At 38.8% G+C, this 14,024-nt stretch overlaps 1 protein-coding gene across 2 annotated transcripts in view; it reads right to left on the bottom strand.

Moving 5' to 3' along the window:
• Positions 1-12,964, bottom strand: part of DTWD2 (DTW motif tRNA-uridine aminocarboxypropyltransferase 2) — a 91,395-nt gene extending 78,431 nt beyond the window's left edge. For both annotated transcript variants that reach the window (XR_003431265.1, XM_027099612.1), the window contains exon 1: positions 12,294-12,964. Coding sequence is in view for 1 of the 2 variants with exons in the window: in XM_027099612.1 (XP_026955413.1) it covers positions 12,294-12,511 (218 nt within the window). In the remaining variant the exon portion in view is untranslated. The remainder of the gene's footprint in view (positions 1-12,293) is intronic.
• Positions 12,965-14,024: the final 1,060 nt, after the last annotated feature.

The following is a 14,024-nucleotide window of genomic DNA, read 5'->3' as shown; positions in this document are numbered from 1 at the left end:
ACACTACATAATGATCAAGGAATCGATCCAAGAAGAAGATATAACAATTGTAAATATTTATGCACCCAACATAGGAGCACCTCAATACATAAGGCAAATACTAACAGCCATAAAAGGGGAAATCAACAGTAACACAATCATAGTAGGGGACTTTAACACCCCACTTTCACCGATGGACAGATCATCCAAAATGAAAATAAGGAAACACAAGCTTTAAATGATACATTAAACAAGATGGACTTAATTGATATTTATAGAACATTCTATCCAAAAACAAAAGAATACACATTTTTCTCAAGTGCTCATGGAACATTCTCCAGGATAGATCATATCTTGGGTCACAAATCTAGTCTTGGTAAATTTAAGAAAATTGAAATCGTATCAAGTATCTTTTCAGACCACAACGCTATGAGACTAGATATCAATTACAGGAAAAGATCTGTAAAAAATACAAACACATGGAGGCTAAACAATACACTACTTAATAACGAAGTGATCACTGAAGAAATCAAAAAGGAAATCAAAAAATACCTAGAAACAAATGGCAATGGAGACACCATGACCCAAAACCTATGAGATGCAGCAAAAGCAGTTCTAAGAGGGAAGTTTATAGCAATACAATCCTACCTTAAGAAACAGTAAACATCTCAAATAAACAACCTAACCTTGCACCTAAAGCAATTAGAGAAAGAAGAACAAAAACACCCCAAAGTTAGCATAAGGAAAGAAATCATAAAGATCAGATCAGAAATAAACGAAAAAGAAAGGAAGGAAAGGGCAGCAAAGATCAATAAAACTAAAAGCTGCTTCTTTGAGAAGATAAACAAAATTGATAAACCATTAGACAGACTCATCAAGAAAAAAAGGGAGAAGACTCAAATCAATAGAATTAGAAATGAAAAAGGAGAAGTAACAACTAATACTGCAGAAATACAAAGTATCGTGAGAGATTACTACAAGCAACTCTATGCCAATAAAATGGACAACCTGGAAGAAATCGACAAATTCTTAGAAAGGCACAACCTGCCGAGACTGAACCAGGAAGAAATAGAAAATATGAACAGACCAATCACAAGCACTGAAATTGAGACTGTGATGAAAAATCTTCCAACAAACAAAATCCCAGGGCCAGATGGCTTCACAGGCGAATTCTATCAAACATTTAGAGCAGAGCTAACACCTATCCTTCTCAAACTCTTCCAAAATATAGCAGAGGGAGGAACACTCCCAAACTCCTTCTACGAGCCCACCATTACACTGATACCAGAACCAGACAAAGATGTCACAAAGAAAGAAAACTACAGGCCAATATCACTGATGAACATAGATGCAAAAATCCTCAACAAAATACTAGCAAACAGAATCCAACAGCACATTAAAAGGATCATACACCATGATCAAGCAGGGTTTATTCCAGGAATGCAAGGATTCTTCAATATATGCAAATCAATCAACGTGATACACCATATTAACAAATTGAAGGAGAAAAACTATATGATCATCTCAATAGATGCAGAGAAAGCTTTTGACAAAGTTCAACACCCATTTATGATTAAAAAAAACCTGCAGAAAGTGGGCATAGAGGGAACTTTCCTCAACATAATAAAGGCCATATATGACAAACCCACATCCAACATCGTCCTAAATGGTGAAAAACTGAAAGCATTTCCACTAATATCAGGAACAAGACAAGGCTGCCCACTCTCACCACTCTTATTCAACATAGTTTTGGAAGTTTAGCCACAGCAATCAGAGAAGAAAAGGAAATAAAAGGAATACAAATCAGAAAAGAAGAAGTAAAGCTGTCACTGTTTGCAGATGATATGATTCTATACATAGAGAATCCTAAAGATGCTACCAGAAAACTACTAGAGCTAATCAATGAATTTGGTAAAGTAGCAGGATACAAAATTAATGCACAGAAATCTCTGGCATTCTTATACACTAATGATGAAAAATCTGAAAGCGAAATTAAGAAAACACTCCCATTTACCATCGCAACAAAAAGAATAAAATATCTAGGAATAAACCTACCTAAGGAGACAAAAGACCTGTATGAAGAAAATTATAAGACATTGATGAAAGAAATTAAAGATGATACAAATAGATGGAGAGATATACCATGTTCTTGGATTGGAAGAATCAACATTGTGAAAATGACTCTACTACCCAAAGCAATCTACAGATTCAATGTAATCCCTATCAAACTACCACTGGCATTTTTCACAGAACTAAAACAAAAAATTTCACAATTTGTATGGAAACACAAAAGACCCCGAATAGCCAAAGCAATCTTGAGAAGGAAAAATGGAGCTGTCACCCAGGTTATTATAGTAAAAACATTATTGTAGTCAGAGATGGAAGGAAAAAGTTAGTGCACTTACCCTGAGGATCAGAGAGATGTATTACTGGCAGCGCTCATCATATTTAACTCATCAGTCTGAGCTGTGTATATCCAAGTGGAGATGACAATACCAAAAACTCAATTAGTAGGTTCAATTTTAGCTGCCATGCTAGATTTATCAGGGGCATGAAAGAAATATTAAGATAGCAGAAAGGGTTCTGTGGTCGAGGCAATGTGGATGGATATATAGAAAAATATTTGAAAATCTTTTTATCTCCTGTAAATGCCAGAGAGTATCTGTCACAGAAGAGGCACTATTCAACCAAGTAGGCAGAATGACTCAGCCAGTTTGCATCAACCGACCTCAGTAAACAGCTACACTGATGCTGTCATGATGGGCACCTGAACAGAATGACCGTAAGTAAGGAGGAAGGCCATGTATGAGCGCTACAAGTGAGGTGGATGGACCTAGAGTCTGTCATACAGAGTGAAGTAAGTCAGAAAGAGAAAAACAAATACCGTATGCTAACACATATAAATGGAATCTAAGGGAAAAAAAAGGGGTAAGACGGGAATAAAGTCACAGACCTACTAGAGCATGGACTTGAGGATATGGGGAGGGGGAAGGGTAAGCTGTGACAAAGTGAGAGAGTGGCATGGACATATATACACTACCAAACGTAAAATACATAGCTAGTGGGAAGTAGCCGCATAGCACAGCAAGATCCTTACTTATGATAATTGCTGCATTTTTTCAGTGATTTCTTTCTTTGAGGGTTTGTATTAAAGATTCAATTTCAAGTACATTAAGGGTGATATATATGCTTTGTTAACTACTCAGATAACTGTGTACCTTCAATTTTGTGGAAATTGGAACTCCTGTGCATTGCTGAGGGGAATGTAAAATGGTTGCAGCTGCTATGGAAAACAGTTTGGCAATTCCTCAAAAAGTTAAACACAGAACTACCATATGACCCAGCAATTCCACTCCTAGGTATATATCCAAAAGAATTAAAAGCAGGAACTAGAATAAATATTTGTATACCAACGTTCATGGCAACACTATTCACAATACCCAAAAAGTGGAAACAAACCAAGTGTCCATCAACAAAAGAATGGATAACAGATAAATTAAGATGGCATATACATACAATTCAGCCATAAAAATGAAATTTTGATATATGCTATAACATGGATGGACCTTGAAAGCATTATTCTTAGTGAAATGTCAGACAGAGAACAAATATTGTGTGATTATACAAAGTATCTAGAATAGGTAAATTCATAGAAACAGAAAGGAAAATAGAGATTACCAGGGGCTGGGGGGAGGAGGGGATGAGAAGATATTATTTAATGGGTACAGAGTTTATACTGGGGATGATGAAAATTTTCTGGGTATAGATAGTAGTGATAGTTACACAACATTATGAATGTATTTAATGTCACTGAATTGTACGCTTATAAATGGTTCAAGTGATAAATATGTTATATACATACTAACCTGATTTTTTTAATTGACCTGCCAAATAATAGATTTACATAAACAAGTAGATCATACACATCTCTTTTTTTTAAGATTTTTTTTTTACAGCTGTTTTAGATTCACAGCAAAATTGACGGGAAGCTACAGAGATTTTCTATATACCCCCTGCCCAAAGACATGCATAGCCTCTCCATTATCAATATCTCCCATCAGAGTGGTACATTTGTTACAAATGATGAACCTACAATGACATTTTGCATAGACTTTTAAAAATAATTTTGAACTCTCTATTGAGTCTCTGTTGAGTCACGGTCATTACATTTTTTTTCCTTTAATTCTTTGAACCTATTATAAGCGTTGCTTTGAAGTATTTTTCTACTATATCCAAAATCTGGATCCACTCAAAGACAGTTTCTATTTGCTGTTGTTTTCCCTGTATGTGAGTCACACTTTCCTGTTTCTTTGCATGTCTAGTAAGCTTTGGTTAAAAACTAGACGTTTTAGACAATGTAGTGTAGAAACTCTGGATTCTATTTAATTCTTCTGGATGCTGTTCTTTGGAAACTTGCCTGGACTTAACCTGCAGACTCCCTCCTCTTGTAGTGTGCAGTCACTGGTATGTCTGTTCAGTTTTCTTTTCTTTTTTTAATTCTTATTTTTATTTATTCCTAGGGGTCACACCTGTGAGATCAGACACATTTCTATCAGGTCAATCTCTCTAACTCTTTGCAAGGTCAGTAGAATCATTCCATACCTTTCTGTTTTTTTCCTTGATTAATCCTGGAACACTTCTACTTACTTCACTTCACTGCTCCCTTTTTCCCCACAACTTTTCCACTAGGCTTCCAGTAGACAAAAAACAAGAAACAAGCAAACTAAAAACTCAGCAGAGAAAAAAAAAAAAAAAATCCTATCAATCAATAATACCTTCAAATTTGCCTTTCTAACTGAAATGTGAAGAGCCACCAAGAGAAATGAGAGCTGACTATAGGCAGGTAAAGGATTCAGGAGGTAAAAGGTGGACCATAAAAAAGGCAATAATTAAAATTGCCCATCCCAAAATAATTAAAACTAGCCATGGACAAAGGAAAAGGAAAAGAATCTATGGATTAGAAGAAGGCAAAGGAACACCTCACTGGAAGTATATATTATATGCAATAGGAAAACAAAGAAAGTCATACTGTTCATTTTAGTATAATTCATTATTACGTGATGCAGTAATGAAAATATGAAAGTTAAAGCAGCTCTGCCTCTGCTACTCCCCTGACCTTAAGAATATATAAAAGAGAATAACTATTTAAATCACAAAGTTGTCTTATATAGTAAATAAAAACATACATGTAAGAAAGCACTTTGTAAGTCTTTTAAAATAATGCCAAATTTATTTAGATACAGAGAACAAACAGGTTGTTGCCAGAGGGGAGGTGGGTGAGAGGATAAGTGAAAAAGGTGAGGGAAATACAAGATGTACACACTTCCAGTTACAAAATAAATGTTACCTGTATGAAATGTACAGTGTGAGGAATACAGTCGATAATTATGTAATATCTTTGTATAGTGACAATGGTAACTAGACTTATCGTGGTGATCATTTTCTAATGTATAGAAGTATCGAATCATTATGTTGTACACCAAGAACTAACATAGTGCTGAAGGTCAATTATACTTCAAGAAACAAACTTAAAGAAAAAGGTGAGGAGTGGTGAGAGCGGGAGAATTGGATGAAGGTGGTCAAAAGGTACAAACTTCTAGTTGTAAAATAAATAAGTATCAGGGATATAATGTACAACATAATATAATTAACACTGTTGTACATTATAAATGAAAGTTGTTAATCAAGTAAATCTTGGGACTTCCCTGGTAGTCTAGTGGTTAGGATCCAGCACTTCCACTGCCGTGGCCCAGGTTCAATTCCCAGTCAGGGAACTGAGATCCCACAAGCCACACAGAGTGGCCTAAATAAATAAATAAATAAATAAAGTAAATCCTAGGAGTTCTCATCACAAGGAAAATTTTTTTTTCTTTTTCTTTTATTTTTTATCTACATAAGATGATAGATGTTCAATAAACTTAATCATTTCATGGTGCATGTAAGTCAAATCATTATATTGTACATCTTATACAGTGCTGTATGTCAATTATATCTCAATAAAACTGGAAGAAAAAAATAAAATATATTACACATTTTAAAAATAAATGAAAAAGACAAATTTTAGACTAGACTATTAAGGAATATATTCTCTCACTACATAAGCATTAACAGAGTTATGAATTATTAATTTGGGGCAAATGTAAACATACTTAAAAAATTAATGTCTTTTGATATTCTTTGAAGAAAACTTCTATCTATCAGAGGGTAATAATAATGTTCTTATTTTTCTTGGGGAAAATAAATCAAACATTTGGAAAGCTCTAAAGTGGTTTCTTAAAATTGGTCACTCCTCTTTGGAGACTTAATTAAGAAAAAAATTCCCTCTTGAGATATATCATCTTTGCTCAACTTTGAACATATTATTAGCTTGCACAGTAATTTGTAAATCAGTTAGCTTCCCACATATCTTAGGAACGAACTAGTTCAAAGAATAAACATATTTTCTGTATTAACAAGAAAGAACAAATTAACTTAGTTAATGCACAAAGAATTAAATTTGCACGCTATCAAAATTTTTACCCTAAAAATTACCATCAATAATCTAGTTTATTTTAAATTTACCAAAACAGTTGGTTTTCTAATTCTAAGTGTTGATACCAGTTCAACAATCTTAATTATTGTAAACTAATTGCTTTGGGAGTTACCATTTTTCACTTCTACCTACAAAACCTGCAGACTGATTTACCCTCCTGCTCAGGCTGACCAGCCCACAATGACGTACATGAGACCCAGATCAAAAAGCAAATGCCTATGAGAGGCAGGCAGTTAATCATAGTTGAATTAAGCAGGAATGACTGGGAGCAATGATGACCTGGACAGATCACACCCAATCTAAAGGCACAACCAATACTCCGCTCAGCCAACTATTTTGCTCAGGCAGTTGGCCCCCAAGCTGCTAGATCTTCCCATTCTCACAGAAAACAGAATTCTGGATTTTGATATAAAACACCTTCATTTTTAACTATTAGCAATTGGTAATTTAAAACTGGTAAAAATATAGTTTTAAACAAAACATCTGTGGGGCTGCCAGTTTGTGGCTCCTGTATTCTTCTTAAACACCTGCAACCTTCCCTGCTTTGCTTTCTCATTATTTTATCCCCAGCACCTTCTTCTCCAGAATAACCAAGCCTAAAGAATACAGAAAAGGTTAAGACATGGAATAAAGAAGCTAGACGTTGTTAAAGGGTACAAAGTTGGAACTAGAAGGGGAACAAATGCTGGAGATCTAATGCACAGCATTGTGATATAGTCAACAATACTGTCTAATATACTTCAAAGTTGCTAAGAGGCTACATCTTAAGTCTTCTCAGCACAAAAAAAGAAATAATTAGGTGACAACAGCTAACCACTACCAATGATAACCATACTGCAATACATAAATGTATCAAATCAACAGGATGTACACCTTAAACTTATACAAATTATACAACAAATATATCTTAATTTTTATTTTTAAAAAAAGGAGCTAAAGAATACCAAAGCTCAGGAATCCTGTTACTAAGCTTGAAGTAAACATACTTCAGCTTAAAAAGTATGAAAATCAGAGCTACTCCTGCAGCCTTAGTGGCTGCACTTCAACTAGTGACTACATCCACTCGGCAAACAAAATCATAAGGCTTCTTCAGCAAGCGTGGAGCGTAGAGCAAAGCCAAGCATTTGCAAGAGCTTAGAAGCCAAGTGGACTGGAGCTGGAGACCCAACTCTGCTACTTGATTGTTACCTCTATCTTCTTATCATTTAAAAGCTAATGAGGGCTTCCCTGGTGGCGCAGTGGTTGAGAGTCTGCCTGCCGATGCAGGGGACACGGGTTCGTGCCCCGGTCCGGGAAGATTCCACATGCTGCGGAGCGGCTGGGCCTGTGAGCCATGGCCGCTGAGCCTGCGCGTTCGGAGCCTGCGCTCCGCAACGGGAGAGGCCACAGCAGTGAGAGGCCCGCGTATGGCAAAAAAAAAAAAAAAAAAGCTAATGATATCATCAATTCTAGAATGCTGTTATGAGAAATAAATAAAATATTATACATAAAGCACCTAGGCTTGGTGAATAACCTGCAGATGACCAGTGCTTAATAAACGGGTGCTAAATATATTGATGTGGCTTATTATAATCCTTACAACTTTGTACTTTTGTAAGAAGAAAGCACTGGAGAGAGAAAATTTTCTGTCTCAGGGCCTATCTGTGTCAGTTTGTGTACATGTTCTCCCTGCTGTCTTCCTCCCTCAGACAAATTAAAAAATACTCTGTATTTAGACATTATTCCATTATTCTTATGATCAATGAATTTCAAGTGGTTTCTAACTCTTGTCCTCAGGCAGGAATATAAACAGAAGATATAAAAAAATAATTAAGATGTCTGGCATTTTACTGGAATAAGGCCCTAACTCTTCCCAGTCAAGCCTTTTACCATTGTATCACCATTCAGTTTGCATTTTTCTTAATATATAAAAGAGTACAAATTGTGATAAAAGCCACCTATAGAAGTCAAGTTGTAACCTCCATTCAAATATAAAAATACTTCAGTGGCTGTTTTGTTGGGTTCTAGTGCTTTAGGCTCAAACTCCCTAACAGTTTATTTGGCCCTTCCCAGTGCAACCACCATTAATCTCTGCAGCCTCGTCTCTCCTTCCTTTCTGCCAAGCTCTCCAAATACACTGTACTCTATACAATGTACTCCTGTACATGCTGTTCCTTCTAACAGGGACACACTTTTTATAAAATCTGTATCTTGCAATAACAAATTAGTTTGGGATCTTTTAAAGAATATTTCATTAATGTTTAAGATATGTTGTATTTCTAACGAGCAAGATTCTGCTGAGAAGTTAAACTGAGTTTGCACTTCCTGAACAAAACCAATCTCTAGAACTCCTTAGGCTGTGACAATTATAGTAATGTGTTTAGAGAAATGAATAGTGTTTTAAATAAATGGCCAAATAATTGTGACTTACTGATCACTCAAATCTAAGAATGCATTTTAATTTTAAAAACTATTATAAGCATAAGTGTAAACAAGTTCACTCAGGGAACTAATTAAAACCTTAACCGCCTAATAAAATAAAATATAAAGAGCTATAAATATTATACTGATAACACCTAAATATTCTCCATAATTCTAGAACTGCACTCTAACCAATTAAAACAAACAAAATGCACAGCATGCCAAGGGAAAGTCTTTAAAAGGTAGAAAATTTCACTAGAAAAAACAAAGTGCAGAAATGTCAGAATGAATTATAATGCTGAAGGATTAACTAAATGAAACTGAAAACAAGCTAAAATCCAGCAAGTCATTTTTACTTTTTAAACAGTAGATCAGGTTAGAGGGTAGAGAGGGAGGAAAAGGCAGAGCCAAGAGGACTTTTAGGGCGGTGAAAACAGTCTGTATGCTATCAATACTATAATAGTAGATATATGTTATTACAAATTTGTCCAAACTCAAAATATGTACAACACCAAGGGTGAACCCTAATGTAAACCATGGACTTTAAGTGGTGATAATGTGTCAATGGAGTCCATCAATTGTAACAAATGTACCACTCTGGTAGGGGATGTTGATAACTGGGAAGCTATGTATGTGTAGGGGCAGAGAGTATATGGGAAATCTCTGTACCTTCCTCTCAATTTTGCTGTCAATCTAAAAGTGCTCTAGGGCTTCCCTAGTGGCACAGTGGTTCAGAATCCGCCTGCCAATGCAGGGGACACGGGTTCGAGCCCCGGTCCGGGAAGATCCCACATGCCGCGGAGCAACTAAGCCCGTGCGACACAAGTACTGAGCCTGCGCTCTAGAGCCCACGAGCCACAACTACTGAAACCCGCGCGCCTAGAGCCCATGCTCCGCAACAAGAGAAGACACCACAATGAGAAGCCTGCACACCACAACTAGAGAAAGTAGGGCACAGCAACAAAGACCCAATGCAGCCAAAAATAAATAAATAAAATAAACAAATTTTTTTAAAAATAAAATAAAAGTGCTCTAAAAAATAAAGTCTATTAATGGGGCAGAGAGGAGGAGATAAGAAAAATTATAAATCTTTGCTAGCCATAGAAGACTAATTTTTAAACTATTATAACTAGCAGTTCTGAGTAGACTAAAAACTACATGAATAAAGCTAGCATAATTTAGCTCTGGATTTGTATTTGAAATACTTTTCTTTCCACCTCCTAGTGAGAGCCCTTCGAAGCATTTTTTTTTTCTTTGGGGGGCTGTGTGAGTCTTCGCTGCTGTGCACAGGCTTTCTCTAGTTGCGCGAGCGGGGGCTACTCTTCGTTGCAGTGCACGGGCTTCTCATTGCGGTGGCTTCTCTTGTTGCGGAGCACGGGCTCTAGGCGCATGGGCTTCAGTAGCTGTGGCTCGCGGGCACTAGAGCGCAGGCTCAGTAGTTGTCGGGCACGGCTTAGTTGCTCCGCAGCATGTGGGATCTTCCTGGACTGGGGCTCGAACCGGTGTCCCCTGCATTGGCAGGCAGATTCTCAACCACTGCGCCACCAGGGAAGCCCCGAAGCATTCTTAAGTGCTATCTCCTAACAACTTTAGACAACTTATTTAAATAAATTGTATTCACACACCCCGTCTGTTCCAACACACAGTTTCTTTTAGACACAGATTATTCACCCTTGTCAAAGGTCTACTGAGTATCTACTGCACATAGTACATTCAGAAAATATAAAGAGATCCTTACACTCAAGATCCTTCCTCTGAGGTCTTAGAATTCAGCTCTGGGAAAAGGTCAAAATGGCCCTGGTAAGAGACTCCAAGTATGCAAATGCTAAAGACAATCAACCAGCCAGTTCTTCTGTTCCCCTTCTTGGAACACTTCTCTCTTGGCTGAATCCTTCTTATCTTTCAAGTCTCAATATAAAGGCTACCTCTTCACAAATCTTTCCTGACACCATCCTGCTATTTTCTATGGCAGAATCCCACTTCTTTCATTGCTGTTCTTTTTTTTCCAATCTGTAATTACATATTTAGTTGCTTGTTTACTGGTTTATCATCTGTATCCAATCACAAACTGAACACTCTATGTGGACAAAGACTCCACCGTATTACCAGTAATTAGCAAAGCACTCAGTACTCAATGATTAAATGAATGCGTACATCTGGTGCTCAGGAGAAAGGTCTGAGCTAGAGAGACTGGAGTAGAGGTGATAACTTAGCCATGAAAACTGGTAAGATCACCTGTGAGAAGTGTATGGGGTTAGAAGAGAACCTAGAACCAAGACCTTGAGGTAGCCCAACATTTAGAGTTTTAATAGAACAGGCAAAGAAGACTAGGATACAGAAGTCAGATAAATCAAAGCAAAACCAAAGAGACAGTGTTTCAAGGAGTATTTCAACTGCAGAATTCTGCCAAGAGGTCCAGTAAAAAGTGAACAGAAAAGGATCCATTAGATTTCACCTCATTAAGGTTAATGGTGACTTTAGTGAGAGCCATTTCAGAGCACCTAGGATCTGAGGACAAATTACAGAGTGATTCCCAGGTGAGAAAGTAGAGACACTACCTAATTGTTAAAAGTGTGAAGGACAACAGAGAGGTAGTAACCAGGAGAAATGATCCTGAACACCCAGGAGGTAAATATAATAGTATATCTGTATAGCATGAGATTCAAACAAGCAGGGAAAGCAATCCTCACAATCCTGAAAGTACACCAGCATAATTCAAACGGTCAAATAATGTTAATTGTTGGTGTTGCTAGTTTAATAAATTGTCTCCCCATTAGACTATAAGTGACCCAGTGAGCGCAGAGATAACGTATGTTTTATCCATGCCTAGGTTTCTAGGAACCTAAAACAGTGCCTGCCACACAGTAGGTGCTCAATAAATATTTCTAAGTGAATTCATAATTCTGAATACAATGTCAACTACTGGAATAGCCACCTTGATTGTCTCCTCTGATCCATTTTTTCTTTTTTTTTTTACTGTGAGATGACTATGTCACATAAACATAAACGTGTTTTTACAAATATTACTGTCATTACGCCTTACTTCCCCTACCAGACACTCAAGCTTCTTGACAGCGGAACTTCTGTCTGCTCATCCCATGACCTGCTCAGTGTCTTGCAGGAAGAAGTAAGGCTAAATAATCCTGAACCTGGAGAAATGGCTTCTTACGAAAGAGCTGTGACAGGTATTTCACAGTGATTCCAAGGTCAACCAGTGGACCCTGCCGCCCCAAGCGCGGAGAGGCCAGAACCAGCGCTCCCCCGGCCTGGAACCGCAGCTGCCACCTCCCCGGCAGAGGGCGCGGCAGCCACCGCGATACACATCCCCCTCCAAGGCGGCCGCCGGTCTCGGTCCCCGCCCCCGCCCCCGCCCGGCGGTCACCTGCAGCGGCTGCACTCGGGCCTCCGCTCAGCCGGCTCCACTGGCAGTTCCCACAGGCCGTCCGCACTAGCCCCGTCCGCCTCCGCGTCCAAGGCAGTCGCCGCCGGGGCTGAGCCGCCCTCCCGCCGCTCCTCCTCGTCCGGCTTCTGAGACCTAGAGGCCCCGGGTAGCCGCGCGACGGGGTCCCTGGGTGTTCGCGCCTCTTTCTGCAGCTCCATGGCAGGCGCTCAGGTCCGACCGTCACATGGAAGCCCCGCTGCCGCCAGGGGTCGCCACAAGCTGGAGAAACCAGCCTCCGCCGCCCGGCGCCACGCACGCACGCCACGTACGAGGGGCGGGTCTCCGAAGCCCAGGCTGGAGACCCCGCCCCGCAGCGGACAAGGAATGAACCCATTGGTCTGTGCCCTGTGGGCTAGTTCACCTAGAACCCGGAAGGGAAGTGTGGATCGTCCTGGGGAGCAGGTGAGGTTAGGAAAGCGTCTCGGGGAGAAGTAAAGGAATGTCCTCTGAAAACACCTCAGGTGGCAAACTTGAATGTACTTTCCTTGTTTTCACCCCTTTAAAAGTGAAAATATAATGGAATTCTGCGTTTTCCCCCTTAGGATGGCAGTTTAAGAATTAGCTCCGTGACCGCGCGCAGTAACAAAGACCCAATGCAGCCAAAAATTAATTAGTTAATTAATGTAAAATTTTTTTAAATACAAATTTTAAAAAAGAATTAGCTGCACACAGCAGTCTCAGCATCTGATGTACTTGATCAGCTTGTGTACTTGTTTCAGGCCTACAAAGGAGAGGTTGTACCGATTGAAAGTTGAATTCACGGCTGGTCTGTTTCAGCGGCTTTCTTGCTCTAGAAGGGCAGGGACCTGTGTCCTGTGTCTTGTACTTGGTATTTCTACTCGTCATCAAGCATACTGTTTTACGCTAGACACTAAACATTTGTTGAAATGCGGTTTTTAAATTGTCCGAGGCCACTAAGATCAAAGTAAGAGAGCTGAGATTTCATGTATGAGGGGAAAAGTAAGCCACAGAAAGATAACTACCTTGCCCAACTTTTTACAGCTCTGGAAAACAGCAATATAGCCCGCAGTTTTTTAAAAGCCAGAATGAACTTTACGTCAGAATGAAAGTGGCACTACTTCTTGCCCTATATCGGTGCTGATTGTTTTCATTTAATACTTTGTTACTTCTACGAACATTCATCGTTTTAAACAAAAATATTAAGTTTTTACCAGTCATATGAGCTAAGTTTTGCAATCATAATTATCTTGATTCTAGAGCTATGAAAGTTTAAATAAAAAACAAAGTAGACTTATCACTAACAGTAATAGAGCAGTATTGTATTTCTTAAAATAAAGTGTTTATCTCACTATTAAGTTTTTAGTTATCTTAAAATCAAGCCTGTAGGGCTTCCCTGGTGGCGCAGTGGTTGAGAGTACGCCTGCCGATGCGGAGGACATGGGTTTGTGCCCAGGTCCGGGAAGATCCCACATGCCGCGGAGCAGCTAGGCCCGTGAGCCATGGCCGCTGAGCCTGCGCGTCCGGAGCCTGTGCTCCGCAACGGGAGAGGCCACAACAGTGAGAGGCCCGCGTTCCGCAAAAACAAACAAACAAAAACAAAAACAAAAAGTTCAAACCAGAGATTCCTTATAAAAATTCAAGCAATACAGATTTAAAGGATCCTATATGGTTAGTCACTACTCTTGCTAGACTTATACAAATAATCAGGTC

This window comes from Aethalodelphis obliquidens, unplaced genomic scaffold, assembly GCF_003676395.1.
Source record: "Aethalodelphis obliquidens isolate GAN/ISIS:26980383/991018 unplaced genomic scaffold, ASM367639v1 scaffold4, whole genome shotgun sequence".
In the NCBI taxonomy this organism is placed as follows: Eukaryota; Metazoa; Chordata; class Mammalia; order Artiodactyla; family Delphinidae; genus Aethalodelphis; species Aethalodelphis obliquidens.
This window is presented reverse-complemented; position numbering and strand designations above follow the sequence as displayed.